Below are 14,565 nucleotides of genomic sequence, written 5' to 3'. Positions count from 1 at the left end.
TAGAATACAATAGGATTGGTGAATCGATCACAACCCTAAAATATTTGTCTCTACTGAATACACCACAATTATTTTGCTACTTGATAATTTAGTTACTCCTTCGAATTATAGTTTAGTATAATCACACTCTTGAACTCGATTTTGGCTTGACTGAATAACAATCTTGATAAATTTAGTGGGTAGTTGATACAAGTCTCTGTGGGTTCGACACTAGACTTATCATTTTATTACTTGTTCGACCACGTATACTTGCGTGTGCGTCTGGGAGCAACCCTAATCTATTACTCCTAAATGGTACCAAGTTCTATTTCTTTTCATTCATTTCCAGTTTGATTGTTTGCTACAGTACTACCTTTTAGAAACATATATTGCCCAACATAATTAGTAGTATAAAGATATATCCAAAGGGATTAACAATGATCTTATACGATTTCATCTATTGCTCTTGGGTTGACGTTTAATTGGTCCGCAGACAAAGTTAAGTTGAGATTATATTGTTAAAATTAAAAGTTTTTGAATTGTTTAACATTTATGATTTGTTTGGTTCATTACATTAAAAATGTGATATATAACTTATGATCTTACATGTGTTTGATTTTAAATTGGATAAATTTTTATTTGGAATTTTAACCATAAATCTTCTTAAAAATCTTGGAAAAGGGATTTGGCAGAAAGGGAAATTTTGCCTCTTACTTGTTTTATCCAAACATAGTTAATCTCACACTGTGTGTGATATAATATTACACAAGATTTTGGTATAAAATATATATACCGAAAAATCGAAATGCTATCAAACGAAATATAAAATAATGTCAAATTTTACACCACAATTTTTTTCCCCGTAATTTCAGTATATAAGCACCAAATTTAGCTGCATAAGGGTATTCAACAAAAAAATTTATTCTAAACAACTCAACTGGTTCTTTTCAAGTTTTTGATTATATTCTCAAATTGTTCGTCACTACTTAATTCATGATATTTCCTATTTCAATTTTGGGTTCTTTGTCAGTTATCGCAAGCGCACACTTCCATTTCATGTATGCGCCAAACAGATTTCCAGCCTTTGAGTTGATTATCTGGAATTTAATAAACTTAAAAATACATTGGGAGAAGAAGAATATAAGTAAAGGTTTCTAGATTCCAATATTACAGGGACCGATCTTAGCTTAGGTAGGTAACAATGAGCATCATAAGTACGACAAGCTGCGCTTTTAATGTCCAAACCATGCGTGCATGAACTTGAACACTCATGTCAACTTCACTCATTAGCTGTTGGATGCACAACTATTTTTGATTTTTCATTCGCCGTCCGATATTTATATTGAGGTTTGACTAAATTTGGATTCACGTTACGAAGTTTCATGTTAGGGTAAAGCACTCCTTGACAAAGATGACGGTTCATCATCTAAGGCTCGAATCTAAAATCTTTGTTAAGAAAAAATAGTACTTACTTGTTGGTGTTGGAAGCACAACCTAAGTTCAGGGGCGGATGTAGTATGTTAGTAATGGGTTCAATTGAACCCATTAATGTCGATGCAAAGTAAAATTTTATATGTAAAAATTCATTAAAATTGAAAAAGTAGTATATATGAACCCATAACTTTAAAAATATAATGAGTTCAATGCTAAAAAACCTAAAAGTTGAACCCATAAAATATAAATCTTCGATCTGTCTCTGCCTAAGTTAGCACTTTTGTCATACTAAGAAGCAAGGGCGGGTGTAAAGGGGAGGAGGTGGGTTCACGTGAACTCATCCTCCTCTTCCTAAAATCATGTATAGCGCTAGTGAATTTCAGTAACAATACTTAAATTAACACGGGTGAACCCAAGCTCAAGTGAACACTTTAGTACATTGATAAGGAGGTGCACGTCTTCTGCCTTTTAGTTAGAGATTCGATCCCCCTACTCTTTTTTCTTTTAAATTATATTTTAATAATAAATAGGGTTAAATCCCCCTGCCCCTGCCATTTCTTCTAATTAAACACACTTTTTTGTTTCTTTTTTCCTTTTTTATTGGTTACACATTTTATTTTTATTTTTTATCCTTCTCTTTTTAGTCTTTATTTTGACTTTTAAAAGTTCAAAATCAACAATATATCTCTTAGACATCCTTTCGGAAACAGCAGAAGTAAGAAGTAACGCCAGCAACTTTCTCATAAGAAAGTGGAAACAAAGGGAAAAAAGAAAACGGAAAAGGAAATATTAAGTAGAGAGATATTCAAGGAAAAATAAGGGAGGAAAAAATAAAAGTAACGGCAATTACGTCTATTTAATTGTTTAGTTGCGAGGCTATGGACTAGCTAGCCTAGCTAGGATGATTGGGCCCTAATGCCAAAGTAATTAATTAACACAATCGTTTGATAGAAATAATTCAGTGGAAAATTCATGGAAGTACTTCAAAAGGGTGGCTTGAATATAATAATTATTTGAATAAATATGGTAAGTGGTACTTCGACTTAATAATTTTGACAAAATCAGTGTTTATCTTGCATTCACATTGAAAATGTTGAAGCTTGGGTTGAATCAAACAGCTTGTTATGTGTTCCAAACATTTTCCACAAAGAAACTCAATTTTGTAAAGTTCCCTGAATTATAGAGTTTTTACTTTACCGAATTAATTTTTTTTTGTGAAAATCCATGAAAATATTACTTAGTAGCGAAAAGATCAGCTTGAGTTGTAGTACAATGTTGTTGAGATGGTTAATTAAAGAGTTCTATTTCTGATCCTCCGGCCCCATATACTCCATCGGAGTTAAAGGACCCGTTTGACAAAATAAATTTTGTTAAAATAAATTTTGTTAGGCCGACCATAAATTTTGTTAAAATAAATTTAGTTTTATTTGGCAAACACATGTTAGGCCATAAATTTTACCTACATTTTGGCAAAATCCCAAAACCAGCTCAATAGCTAGTTTTGGGCCAAAATATCACTATTATATTTTTTAAAAATTGCCACAAACTTTTGTATTTTATAAAAGAGCCCACCATTTATTATTTTGTAACAATATTGCTTCGTCTTCTCGGTCATCTGATAGAGTATCATGTAATTTATTATAAAAATGATAATTTTGTGCCAAATTTATTTATGTTCAGGACTATGGTTTGAGATAAAATAATGAATGTTATTGATAATAGTACTGTTGGATATTTGTGATAGTTTTTAAAACTTGTGGGTATAAGTCATGTTTCATGTTTTTTCAAAATAAATTTGGGAAATATGTTTTGAAAACTGATGTCCAAATACATTTTCATCTTCAAACCAAACTTCACCCAAATCAGATTTTTCAAAATAATTTTGGGAATCTATGGCCAAACGTTAGCTTAGATACTCCTTTAGTTTTAATTTAGATAATACATTTCGCTTATCGATGATCAATTTGACTAAATTTTGAAGCTAAATTGATCAGTTCAACTCAACAACAGCAACAACAACCCAGTATAATCCCACTAGTGGGGTCTGGGGAGGGTAGTGTGTACGCAGACCTTACCCCTACCCTGGGGTAGAGAGGTTGTTTCCGATAGACCCTCGGCTCCTTCCCTCCAAGAACTCCCCACCTTGCTCTTGGGGTGACTCGAACTCACAACCTCTTGGTTGGAAGTGGAAGGTGCTTACCACTAGAGCAACCCACTCTTGTCAGCAACTACAGTCAGTATTTTAAAATTTAAATTTAAATATACAAAATTATACGAAAAGTACGAGTATAAATTATAATTTTCTCATATCAAATATGATAAATAAAAAATATTTTCAAATGTTGGTCAAATTTCACATTGTTTAACTCTCGATAAGTGAAATGTGTCATAAAAATTGAAACGAAAATTTTTATTTTTATTTTGTCTTAAAATATGTTTTAATTACATGGAGAAGAGGGAAGAGAAAAAGGGAAGGAGAACAATGAAAATCAACACACCTATTGGGAGGGGTAAGTAGTGTCTATTTATGTCTTTCCTGTAATTTTCTCAAAACACCTACTGCATAAAAGACTCCTGCCGATCATATTAAATTATCAACCAAGGTGATTAATGTGAATTTTCATGATCCTTCATCTGTTATCTAACATTAGTGTTTATGGCCTTTATTTTCCTACTTCAGTTTGAGGAACACCTAAAAAAAAACGTCTCACTTTAGAAAATTCTTGCAGTGATACTGATAAATGCTAGAATTTAAATGGATATTTTTTTCGTTTTATTATGCACTAATTCAGCAAAAGGTCTTTTATTCCCAAATGTATAACAAGAAATTACGCCTCATAGACCTTTTTAGAATCACCGTTTAGATTTTGACCCTGTTAAATATTTTTTGATAAAATAGCTCCACGCCAGAATTTTAAAGCACACTGATATCGTTAGTTCTGGTAGCGTACTTTAAAATTCTGACAGCATGCTTCAAAAATCTAGTAGCATAGTTCAAATTCTGGTTGTGTTCTTCAAAGTTCAAGCAGTATGCTTTAAAATTCTGGTAGCATACATTAAAATTCTAGCAAAAATTCTGACAGTTGGGCTATTTTTTCAACAATTTCATTAACGGGATTAAAATGAAAAATGGTGGCACTAAATAATCCTATTTGTGCAAATCTCCCGATGCATAAAGTCTAAAAAGTTGAAACATTTGTAAGCTATTTTTCGAGGAAAATAATAAATCATTTTTTATTTTTATAGGACTTCCATGCTATACATAATTTGTAAATAATTATTTGTGAATTCTTAGTTTTGCCAAAAATATTGGTAGGTGAGTAAAATTCTGTACTAGCGGATTTCATAACAAAAAACAAAGAAGAAGAACAAACCTAAATATTCGATTATCCAATCTCTTAAACTAAATATAACAGTAGATGTATAATTTATATAAAATATATGTATAACCATATATAATTTATATATATCGTCCGACAAAAGTAAACAATATATTCAGCCGACTAATAACAAGTGTATTTAGAATGTCGCGGACATTACTTATTTAAACTGAATAAAAAATTACCTAAATATGATACTTTATGGGGTGATTTTTAATTTTTGACTCCCGATTATCCTGTGAGCAGAATTTCAGAGTTAAAAGTTAAAAGTATTGTCTATGGGCGAGTGAGGATAAATATTTCTTAACCTTGAAGTTTTGTCCCTGGGGCAAGTAGGGACAAAAACTTAAGCTATCCACTTTGAGGGCTATTTGTGTACTTCACCTAAACCGAACGGCTTAATCAACATGTGATGCTATTGGGGGCCCAGGTGCCAAAATGGAGAGGCCTTGTGAAATGTAGAAATGGCGTGGTATAGCTACTTATTTTAAGTGGTATTTATTTTTTAGCCAGTGTTTTTAATGTTGAGCAAAAATAGCCACTAATCTATTAAAATTGATACGAAAAGTCTTTTTTACCCTTTCTTGATGAGTGATGTATAAATATTAAGGACATGGTGTCCTTAAATTCATGAGTGATGTGTAAAATATTAAGAACACTATGTCCTTAATATTTACATTGCACATATGAAGTTAAAGACACCATGTCCTTAACATTTACAATGCACATATGAAATTAAGGACATGATGTCCTAGAATTTAAAAACAGAAGTTGCAAATACAAGTTAATGATAATATGTCCTTAACATTTATATTGCACACATGAAGTTAAGGATACCATGGCCTTAACATTTACACTGCACATATGAAGTTAAGGACAACATGTCCTTAATATTTACATTGCACATATGAAGTTAAGGACATGATGTCCTAAAGTTTAACAACACAAGTTGCAAATACAAGTTAATGATATTATATCCTTAACATTTACATTGTACACATGAAGTTAAGGACACCATGTCCTTAATATTTACACAACACATATGATGTTAAGGACATCATGTCCTTAATATTTACACATCACTCACGAATTAAGTACACTATGTCCTTAATATTTACATTGCACACATGAAATTAAGGACACCATGTTCTTAATATTTACACTGCATATATGAAGTTAAGGATACCATGTCCTTAATATTTATATATGACTCATGAAGTTAAGGACACCATGTCCTTAACATTTACACTATACATATGAAGTTAAGGACATGATGTCTTAAAGTTTAACAACAGAAGTTGCAAATATAAGTTAATGATGTTATGTCTTTAATATTTACATTACATATATGAAGTAAAGGATACCATGTTCTTAGCATTTACACTGCACATATGAAGTTAAGGGCATGATGTCCTAAAGTTTATCAGCAGAAGGTGCAAATATAGGACACTTTGTCCTTAATATTTATACATCACTCATGAAGTTACAGACACTATGTCCTTAACATTTACGATGAACACATGAAGTTAAGGACACCACGTCCTTAACATTTACACTGCACATATGAAGTTAAGGACATGATGTCCTAAAATTTAACAACAGGAGGTGCAAATACAAGTTAAGGACATTATGTCTTTAACATTTACATGGCATACATGAAGTTAAGGACACCATGTCCTTAACATTTACACTATACATATGAAGTTAAGGATATGATATCCTAAAGTTTAACAACAGAAGTTGCAAATACAAGTTAATGATATTATGTCCTTAACATTTACATTGCACATATGAAGTTAAGGACATGATGTCCTAAAGTTTAGCAGGAGAAGGTGCAAATACAGGACACTTTGTCCTAAATATTTGCACAACATTCATGAAGTTAAGGACACCATGTCCTTAATATTTACACAACATTCATGAAGTTAAGGACATCATGTCCTTAATATTTACACAACACATATGTCTAGCACATGGGTATTTTTGTTCGGCGGGTAAAACTTTATTAAGCACTGGTTAAAGAGTAAATACATTTAAAATAATGGCTAAAAAATAAAGACATCTCTAATCAGTGGCTATCTGTGCACTTCCCCCTTTTGAAATTCACTGAGGGCTATTCTGTAATTTTATCTTTTTAGGATCTTTACACAAATAGCCGGCGATATTCATTGTTTACTTTTTCTATCCATATATATAAATTATACATTGATTATACATATATAATACATAAATTATGCATATTTTATACTTCAACCGAATATTTTTAATTTAAATGGTTAGGTTGGGTTAATTCTTAAAACAAATATGGAAGTAAACGGTCCTACTTCTAAATACTCGGATCCTAAAGTAAACATCAAGCCCAGGAGGTCAGGCCCAATATTAGTTCATAAATCCGTCGGAGCAGAAGAATGAGAGGTAAATGATCAAAAAGACAATAACAAGCAGGAGTTCAAATCTTCACCGGCAATCATCACTATGGAGCAAATGCAAAGATCTCCAATCCCTAAAGCAAATTCACGCTTTGATGATCATCAGTGGTTTCAACTCCAATCGTTTTGCTCTCAGGGAGCTCATTTACGCCTCTGCCGTTATTTTTTCAGCCTCTATTCACTATGCCCACAAAGTGTTTGCACAAATTACTCAACCAGAGCCCTTCATGTGGAACACCATGCTAAGAGGCTCAGCTCAGAGTCTCAGGCCTTATCTTGCCCTTTCCCTTTATACCCAGATGGAAAAACGTTACATACGCCCGGATAGTTATACTTTCCCGTTTGTACTGAAGGCATGTACCAAGCTTTCTTGGCTTGTTTCTGGCCTTACCGTTCATGGGAAAATTGTGAAGCATGGATTTGAATCTAATAAATTTGCGAGGAATACCCTTATATATTTTCACGCGAATGTTGGAGATATAAGAATTGCAGACCAACTTTTTGATGGTTCTGCTAAGAGGGACGTCGTTGCTTGGTCTGCTTTGACTGCTGGTTATGCGAGGAGAGGTGAATTGGATGTGGCAAGGAGGCTTTTTGATGATATGCCAGTTAAAGACTTGGTTTCTTGGAACGTAATGATCACGGGGTACTTGAAGCAAAGGAAGATGGAAAATGCAAGGGAGTTGTTTAATATGGTGCCAAAGCGGGATGTTGTGACTTGGAATGCGATGATTTCTGGATATCTGCTTTGTGGCGAAAACGAGAATGCGTTAAAAATGTATGCAGAGATGAGAAGTGCAGGGGAACACCCTGATGAGGTTACCATGTTACACCTGTTATCCGCTTGCACGGATTCAGCATTCTTGGATGTTGGTGAGCAGATACATCAATCTATTATCGAGATGGGTGCAGGCGAGTTAAGTATATTTCTTGGTAATGCACTTGTAGACATGTATGCTAGGTGTGGCAGCATTAGCAAAGCACTTGAACTTTTTCAAGGCATGAGAGAAAAGGATGTGTCGTCTTGGAACATAGTTATTTTAGGATTAGCTTTCCATGGTCATTCTGAAGAATGTATTTCTCTTTTTGAAGATATGAGGAGAGTGAAGTATATTCCTAATGAAATTACTTTTGTGGGGGTATTAGTTGCTTGTAGTCATGCAGGAAAAGTTGATGAGGGCAGAGAATATTTCAACATGATGAGAGCTGAGTACAATATTGAGCCGAACATAAGGCACTATGGGTGTATGGTGGATATGCTAGCGCGTGCAGGACTACTGCATGAAGCGTTTTATTTCATAAGCTCGATGGAGATTGAACCCAATGCCATTATATGGAGAACTCTGCTAGGAGCTTGTAAAGTTCATTCCAATGTCGAGCTGGGAAGGTATGCTAATGAGCAACTGCTTAAATTGGGAAGGGAAGACAGTGGGGATTATGTCTTGCTGTCAAATATCTATGCTTCAAGAGATGAATGGGATGGTGTTGAAAGGGTGAGGAAGTTGATGGATGACAATGGGGTTTGGAAAGAACCTGGTTGTACTCTTATTGAGGCTGATGACACTCTCAAGAATTTTTTGTTTGATTAAAAGCTTATGCACTCTTAGAATTAAAATTGGCTGGTCGGAGATTGGGAGAGCTCCATGTGTGATCCACGACCAATCTTAATGCCCCTTTCTTAAACTCCCGCGTGAAGGTCCATCCTCTGTGGAAGGGTACAAAGACAACACTTTTGATCCAACTCTTCCTCCTCTTCACATCATAGACCACTGTAGCGCACGAGGCATGGAAGTTTCAATTCTGCTGTTTTTATCAGTTGTCCATTGATGTTATTGCATTGATCATTTAGACATTTTTGTAGTTCTTTTATTGGTGCTTACACCATTACTATTTTGTTTTTTAAAGGATGTGATTGGGGTGTCAGGTAGTTTAGGACTTGAAATAACTTTATTGCTTGATATGGTCCTAAGCTTTTTACAGAAAATTGATCTACTTGATGGATTTTCAGCAAAGACAGTTGTCATTCTTAGCTGACAGAATTATTAGCGTATATTATGAATTTGCAATTAGAGGGTTAAAAGATTCCAGACAACCCGGGTAATGAAGTTGTTAAGAGCTGCAGGGATATATAAACAACGTGGTCATCTGTTTATCAGAACGAATGCTACTATAAATATCAATTTTCTTTATTAAATGAGAGGAAGAATCACTAAGACAAACAGATGTAATAACAGCTTGTAAGAATTAAGATGAGAAAATAGCTCAAAAAATCGAATTTTCTTCGAATGCAAACATACAATATCAAAAACAAAGCAATAGGAAAACGTTCTTTCTTCCCGCAGGAAGTGATCATTAAAGGACGAAATCAATTTCTTGAAAGAGCCAGGGCAGACAATATAATCAGCAGCACAAACACAAGAACTCCAATAAACGATCCAACCAAAGAGCCAGAGGCACGATCGCAGAATGAGTTATACTGCTGACATATAGCAATCCAATTTGCACGTTCATTTCCCTTGTGTGCCAAATATACTATAGCTGCTGCTGCTGATGCTCCAGACGTCAAAAATGACATCATCACCTGAGTTTAATTATCAGCTCAGAAATTATTGTACGTAAAGATAATTAAAATATGAAGTTGCAAATTAAGCTAATTAATTCAAGAATTTACCGTATCAAAGAAGACCAAAACCACCCTGGTTATTCTTGCACCAGCCATGACAATGTGTAAGATGGATAGGACAAGAGATACAGCCAGGTATGCGCTAACGATGCCATTCGCTACCACAAAGAACCTATGAGTTTTCACAGATTTTACGTCAACGAGTGCAAAATTGTAGCAAATGGATAATTTATACCATTAGACCGGAAAAAACAAACTTAACTTCTATACACTAACAATGTAGAATAAATTTATACTACTAAATCATTTAAAGGTGAAGAGTTTACGTTCTATGAAGTACTAATGGGGTGCAACAAAAATTTTTTTTACATAATTACATCATAGTGTCACTTATAAGTTAATTACTTAAATTTCCATGACAAACATTAATTGATAACGTGATAAAAATGGTAACTAATTTACTATCATAGCTTAAATTTTACTTATAGTGTAGAACATCAATAATGTTTATAAGGCAACCTACTGTTAACAGTTAAATTATATTGATCGTGTTAATATTCTTTATATTGCAATATATATAAAATAGAATAGTATATTTATCTTACGTGAAAGTGGGAAGATCCTTGTACTCAGCCTTAAATCTGATGAACTCCGTGAAGGAGGGAAGGGTTTCATTAGTTTTTCCCATGGCAATTGCACTTCCCAAGGTACCTATAATGGCAAATATTCTCATAATAAAATCAAGAAATGAAATTCCTCTGTTCCCTTTGGGCTTTGGCTTTGAATCTTTTGAGTCCTCTCCAGCTTCAACACCACCTGACTTCATCTTCTCCTCAATTTACTATCCAGTAGAAGTAATAAACAATTAATTCAAGGGTTTCAAAGTAATTTCGATTGCTTATCAACTTTTGTTATGCATGGTACACAAAGAAGAATAGTAGCATGTTATTTATACTAGGAAAAATGCTGTTAGTCTCAAATTGTACAATCAAGAATCCACTATGTAAGTTTAAAAAAATACCCAAATTGAGGAAAGTCATAAGTGGAACGGTTGGTCTTGACAATCTTACTTTCTTGGTAGTCTCATGCATTGCCAATTTGAACTTGAAAATCTGCCAACTTAATTTGGTCCCAAAAGATGTATATTTTGGAACATTTTGTCACGGGTGCTACTACAAAGTTGTTATTCACCTTATTGACTCCTTGGTTTTTAGATTCTCATTTAAAAAATGAGCTGTATTTTCCTTTTGATATTTTTGGTGTAAGGATATCTGGTGAATAGCTAGCTGTTCACATTCTTTGATTCTCATTTCTTTATGTAAAAACAAGTGGTATTTAGATTCTCAATTCTCTCTTCCTTCTATTTGTGCATTTGTCTTTTCTTATTTTAGTTGTGTACTTTAGATGGGGCAAGGAGAAGGTTATTTTAGAAAATGCTTAACATATCAAGTGTAGGTGCGAGTACTTTGAATAATTAGGAGAAGATGCATTGGGCATTAGCTGATAAATAAGCACTGAGATAATAGTCATTTTCCAAGAGGACAATGTAGCATCGAGTTTAAATTTTAAAAGAATAACAAAAGTTAGTTTGTAGGGTTTTTGACTATCTTGCTCAAGATGCGTTACGTGCTAAACATGCGAAGGAGTTGATTAAATCGTAAGTGAGATTGTACCTGCATCTTTGGAATACAAGGGAGTAGTAGTATTATTTATGTGCGGTAATGCCCTATTTCCGGCGGATTGCAGTCTTAGCATTAATGTTACTTAATAAAACTCATTTATTTATAGGATTGAAAGAAATTTAGTTTGTATCACCTTAAACTATTGTCATTCGGTCAAAGCTTCACTGACTACAAAAAGGTGGATATGTCTATGAACTGCTACTAGATACAAAATTCCACTTCTTTTTTTCTTCATTAACTTGCCAATAACCGCCTAAATTAACTAAAAGTATATTTTCATCTTAGTTGTTTAATTCATTGACAAAACTCAAATTCGTAGAAGATATCAATAATCATATATCATCCTCATACTATACTAAAAGTGGGAAGCCCCTAAGTTAATATCATACTATACTAAAAATGGGAAGCCCCTAAGTTAAAAGTTAAATTACTAAAATGCCTATTAAAATTTAAATGACCATTTTACCCTTTAAAAATATGTACATCGTCCCTTCAATAATATAAAGATGTAAAACGCTAAACTACAATATTCAATGCATCTGGTATGTAGGAATTTTCACCGAGTTTATCATGGTACAAACATTTAATTACAATCTTTACGCTTTTTAAAACTAACCTTTTGAAATTTCTGTAAGTATAACAAACGCTTCAAAACGTTTAATATTCCTAGCTTATAAATATAGTATTTCAGAATCATTTGATGAACAAACGTCAATCTTCACAATTTGAAATATTTAGAGCAAATTGTTTAATATTCCTAGCTTATAAATATAGTATTTCAGTATCTCATATGTTATGTTTTCACCTTCTTGATTCTGAAAGCTGGAGAATACATGTCAGTTTACAATTGACAAAAACAAGGAGTATATAAATAGCTGCTGGGATGTCAAATATTTTGATGGCTTTTTTCTGCTTCTTCTTAATTAACGTGTAAGACAAGCCATTTTTCTTTTCTCAATCTTTCTTTTCTAATATATATTAAACTAGTAATATGCTCGCGCTTCGCGCAATGCATTAGTCAATTTTTAGAAACGCGGTGCATCAGTCATTTTATAAATTGCAACTGTTAATAATTTTTTTCAGATTGCGAAAAAGTTTGCTTGTTACTATGTCAATATTTTCATCACTATAGGTAGTAACTATTACCATAACTAATCTCTTTTAGAAGATATTTCACCAAATGTAAAAACATACTGCAAAAAATATCATATTCAGTATCGGCTAGTACTATATTCAGCAAGGAATAAAACATGCAAGGACGTAACACTTGCTCGCAATCTCTTCTCCCTAGACAAAAAGAAAGCACTATATCCATAGATCAGACATAACAAAAATTCAATCAGCACAGAATAAATCAAACAGGAAAGCTAAATTATTTATTTGATTATCCTCTAAAATACACCACAAAGTAGATATAGCTACAATCAGATCAATTAACTGCAGAATAAATTAGCAAAGCCATGATTACGTAATGGCACAAAGAAATGTCCTAATATATATAAATAAAACAAAGATGACTCTCATCTTAATTTTTTGAGTTCTATAATCTAGAGAGACTCTGCATACTGACTTTGAAGGAAGATGAGAAAAACATAGAAATGAAAAAATTACCCTTCAAAAAATGAGGCTTAAAACTTCCATGACTTTGATTGCTTTTTACAATTTCTAATCTTAAATTTACAGGTAAATTATCATTGAGATTGGAGGCTCGTCTTCTTTCATGAATTCTAAGGCTTGTCCCTTTGTTGGATACTCTTGAAGAGAATGAGCAAGTCTCAAGAACAGGTCTGCAACTCCTGTCTCACTGGTAAAGTTTACATGCCGACCACCCTAGCTAACTAAAGTTTTCGACCACCTAAGGATATCTCTGCAGATAAGATGTTGTGCAATAGAATCAAATTAACAGGAAGCATTATATATAGTAGCCATAAACATTAAAAAGTAAAAAAATAGATGTTCGGGGATCGTATATTTCGTACGTGCATAAGATAAATTCTTTAGAGAACTCACCAATAAATTAACAAATTGCTAGGCAACATAAAGTGTGCTCAAGCTTGCACGATGTAAATGGACCCTCCATGTTGCATCAGAACGAAGATGTATCAAGATCTTTTCATTTATCAAGTATTATGATCAACCACAGAAGAAACCTGCAATGGACTATCAAATTAACTCATAAATCAGATCAGACAACTCAAGAACCATAAGAAATATCCGCAGAAGAACATATTAAACAGATCAAACTTAGAAACGTTAAACATAACTGCTCTCACTATATATATATATATATATATATATATATATATATGAGCGTAGGCAACATGTAGTCGCACAAAACATCACAAAGGCTCAATTGTGATAAAATGATAAGAACATCGCTGTAAGTCAAAGATGACATTAAGTAATGAGTACACCGCACTTTACCTTAGTACTTATGCAATGCTAAGGATTTCTCCATAGATATACTAATCTCTCATATTATATTCAACCCAAAGAGAACATGCTATGTCAACCAAATTTGAAAAATAACATAAATGAATTCAGTGTATCTGAGTCAATACAATAACATGAATACAACACGATGGTTCCTAAATACTGTATGGAAACTAAGGTACAATTGAACCTCAAAACTCATCATTGCACAACACTAATATTTATCAGTAAAATTAAGAAAGGAAAGGCCATCAGTGTTTTAATTTCTAGAAGGCAGCCAGATCCTTCTAAGCTCTTAATGAAAAGCATAGTAACTACTAAAATTTGCCTATTTTTGAGAGAACAGATAGCACCTAATCTTACAACTTTCGAAATCCCTTGGAACAAAATCAAACACATTTGTGAGAGAACAGATAGCACCTAATCTTACAAACTTTCGAAATCCATTGGAACAAAACCAAACACACACATACATATATTTATCCTTGAATTATGTATATATACAGATGTATGAATCTCCCAACACATAAATCACCTTCATTCTTCCTTTTATCATTGCTTTATATATATATTTTTGGTAAAGATAACTTTTATTTGAACTGATG

At 33.1% G+C, this 14,565-nt stretch overlaps 2 protein-coding genes across 2 annotated transcripts; one reads left to right on the top strand and one right to left on the bottom strand.

The window, feature by feature from the left end:
* The first annotated feature begins 7,181 nt into the window (after positions 1 to 7,181).
* Positions 7,182 to 9,234, top strand: LOC107765943 (pentatricopeptide repeat-containing protein At5g15300-like). Its single transcript, XM_016584638.2, has one exon. It carries the CDS (start codon positions 7,213 to 7,215, stop codon positions 8,809 to 8,811), a length of 1,599 nt encoding a protein of 532 aa, XP_016440124.1. The 5' UTR covers positions 7,182 to 7,212; the 3' UTR covers positions 8,812 to 9,234.
* A 246-nt stretch (positions 9,235 to 9,480) lies between these two features.
* Positions 9,481 to 10,751, bottom strand: LOC107765946 (casparian strip membrane protein 3-like). The gene is made up of 3 exons (XM_016584641.2): positions 10,451 to 10,751; positions 9,894 to 10,017; positions 9,481 to 9,803 (listed from the first exon to the last, which is right to left on the bottom strand). The coding sequence occupies exons 1-3, from the start codon at positions 10,669 to 10,671 to the stop codon at positions 9,588 to 9,590; spliced, it is 561 nt and encodes a 186-aa protein (XP_016440127.1). The 5' UTR covers positions 10,672 to 10,751; the 3' UTR covers positions 9,481 to 9,587.
* Positions 10,752 to 14,565: the final 3,814 nt, after the last annotated feature.

Source organism: Nicotiana tabacum, chromosome 17 (genome assembly GCF_000715075.1).
Source record: "Nicotiana tabacum cultivar K326 chromosome 17, ASM71507v2, whole genome shotgun sequence".
Lineage (NCBI taxonomy): Eukaryota > Viridiplantae > Streptophyta > Magnoliopsida > Solanales > Solanaceae > Nicotiana > Nicotiana tabacum.
Note: the sequence above shows the minus strand (reverse complement) of the source record. Positions and strands in the feature narration are given on the sequence as shown.

Bases quoted from the DNA above. Each gene is read 5' to 3' on its own strand.
- LOC107765943 (XM_016584638.2), top strand. From the start codon at position 7,213: ATGATCAAAAAGACAATAACAAGCAGGAGTTCAAATCTTCACCGGCAA.
- LOC107765946 (XM_016584641.2), bottom strand. From the start codon at position 10,671: ATGAAGTCAGGTGGTGTTGAAGCTGGAGAGGACTCAAAAGATTCAAAG. The intron at 10,018-10,450 runs GTAAGATAAATA...GAAAACTCATAG, and splicing joins AAGGATCTTCCCACTTTCAC to GTTCTTTGTGGTAGCGAATG. The intron at 9,804-9,893 runs GTAAATTCTTGA...AATTAAACTCAG, and splicing joins TTTTGGTCTTCTTTGATACG to GTGATGATGTCATTTTTGAC.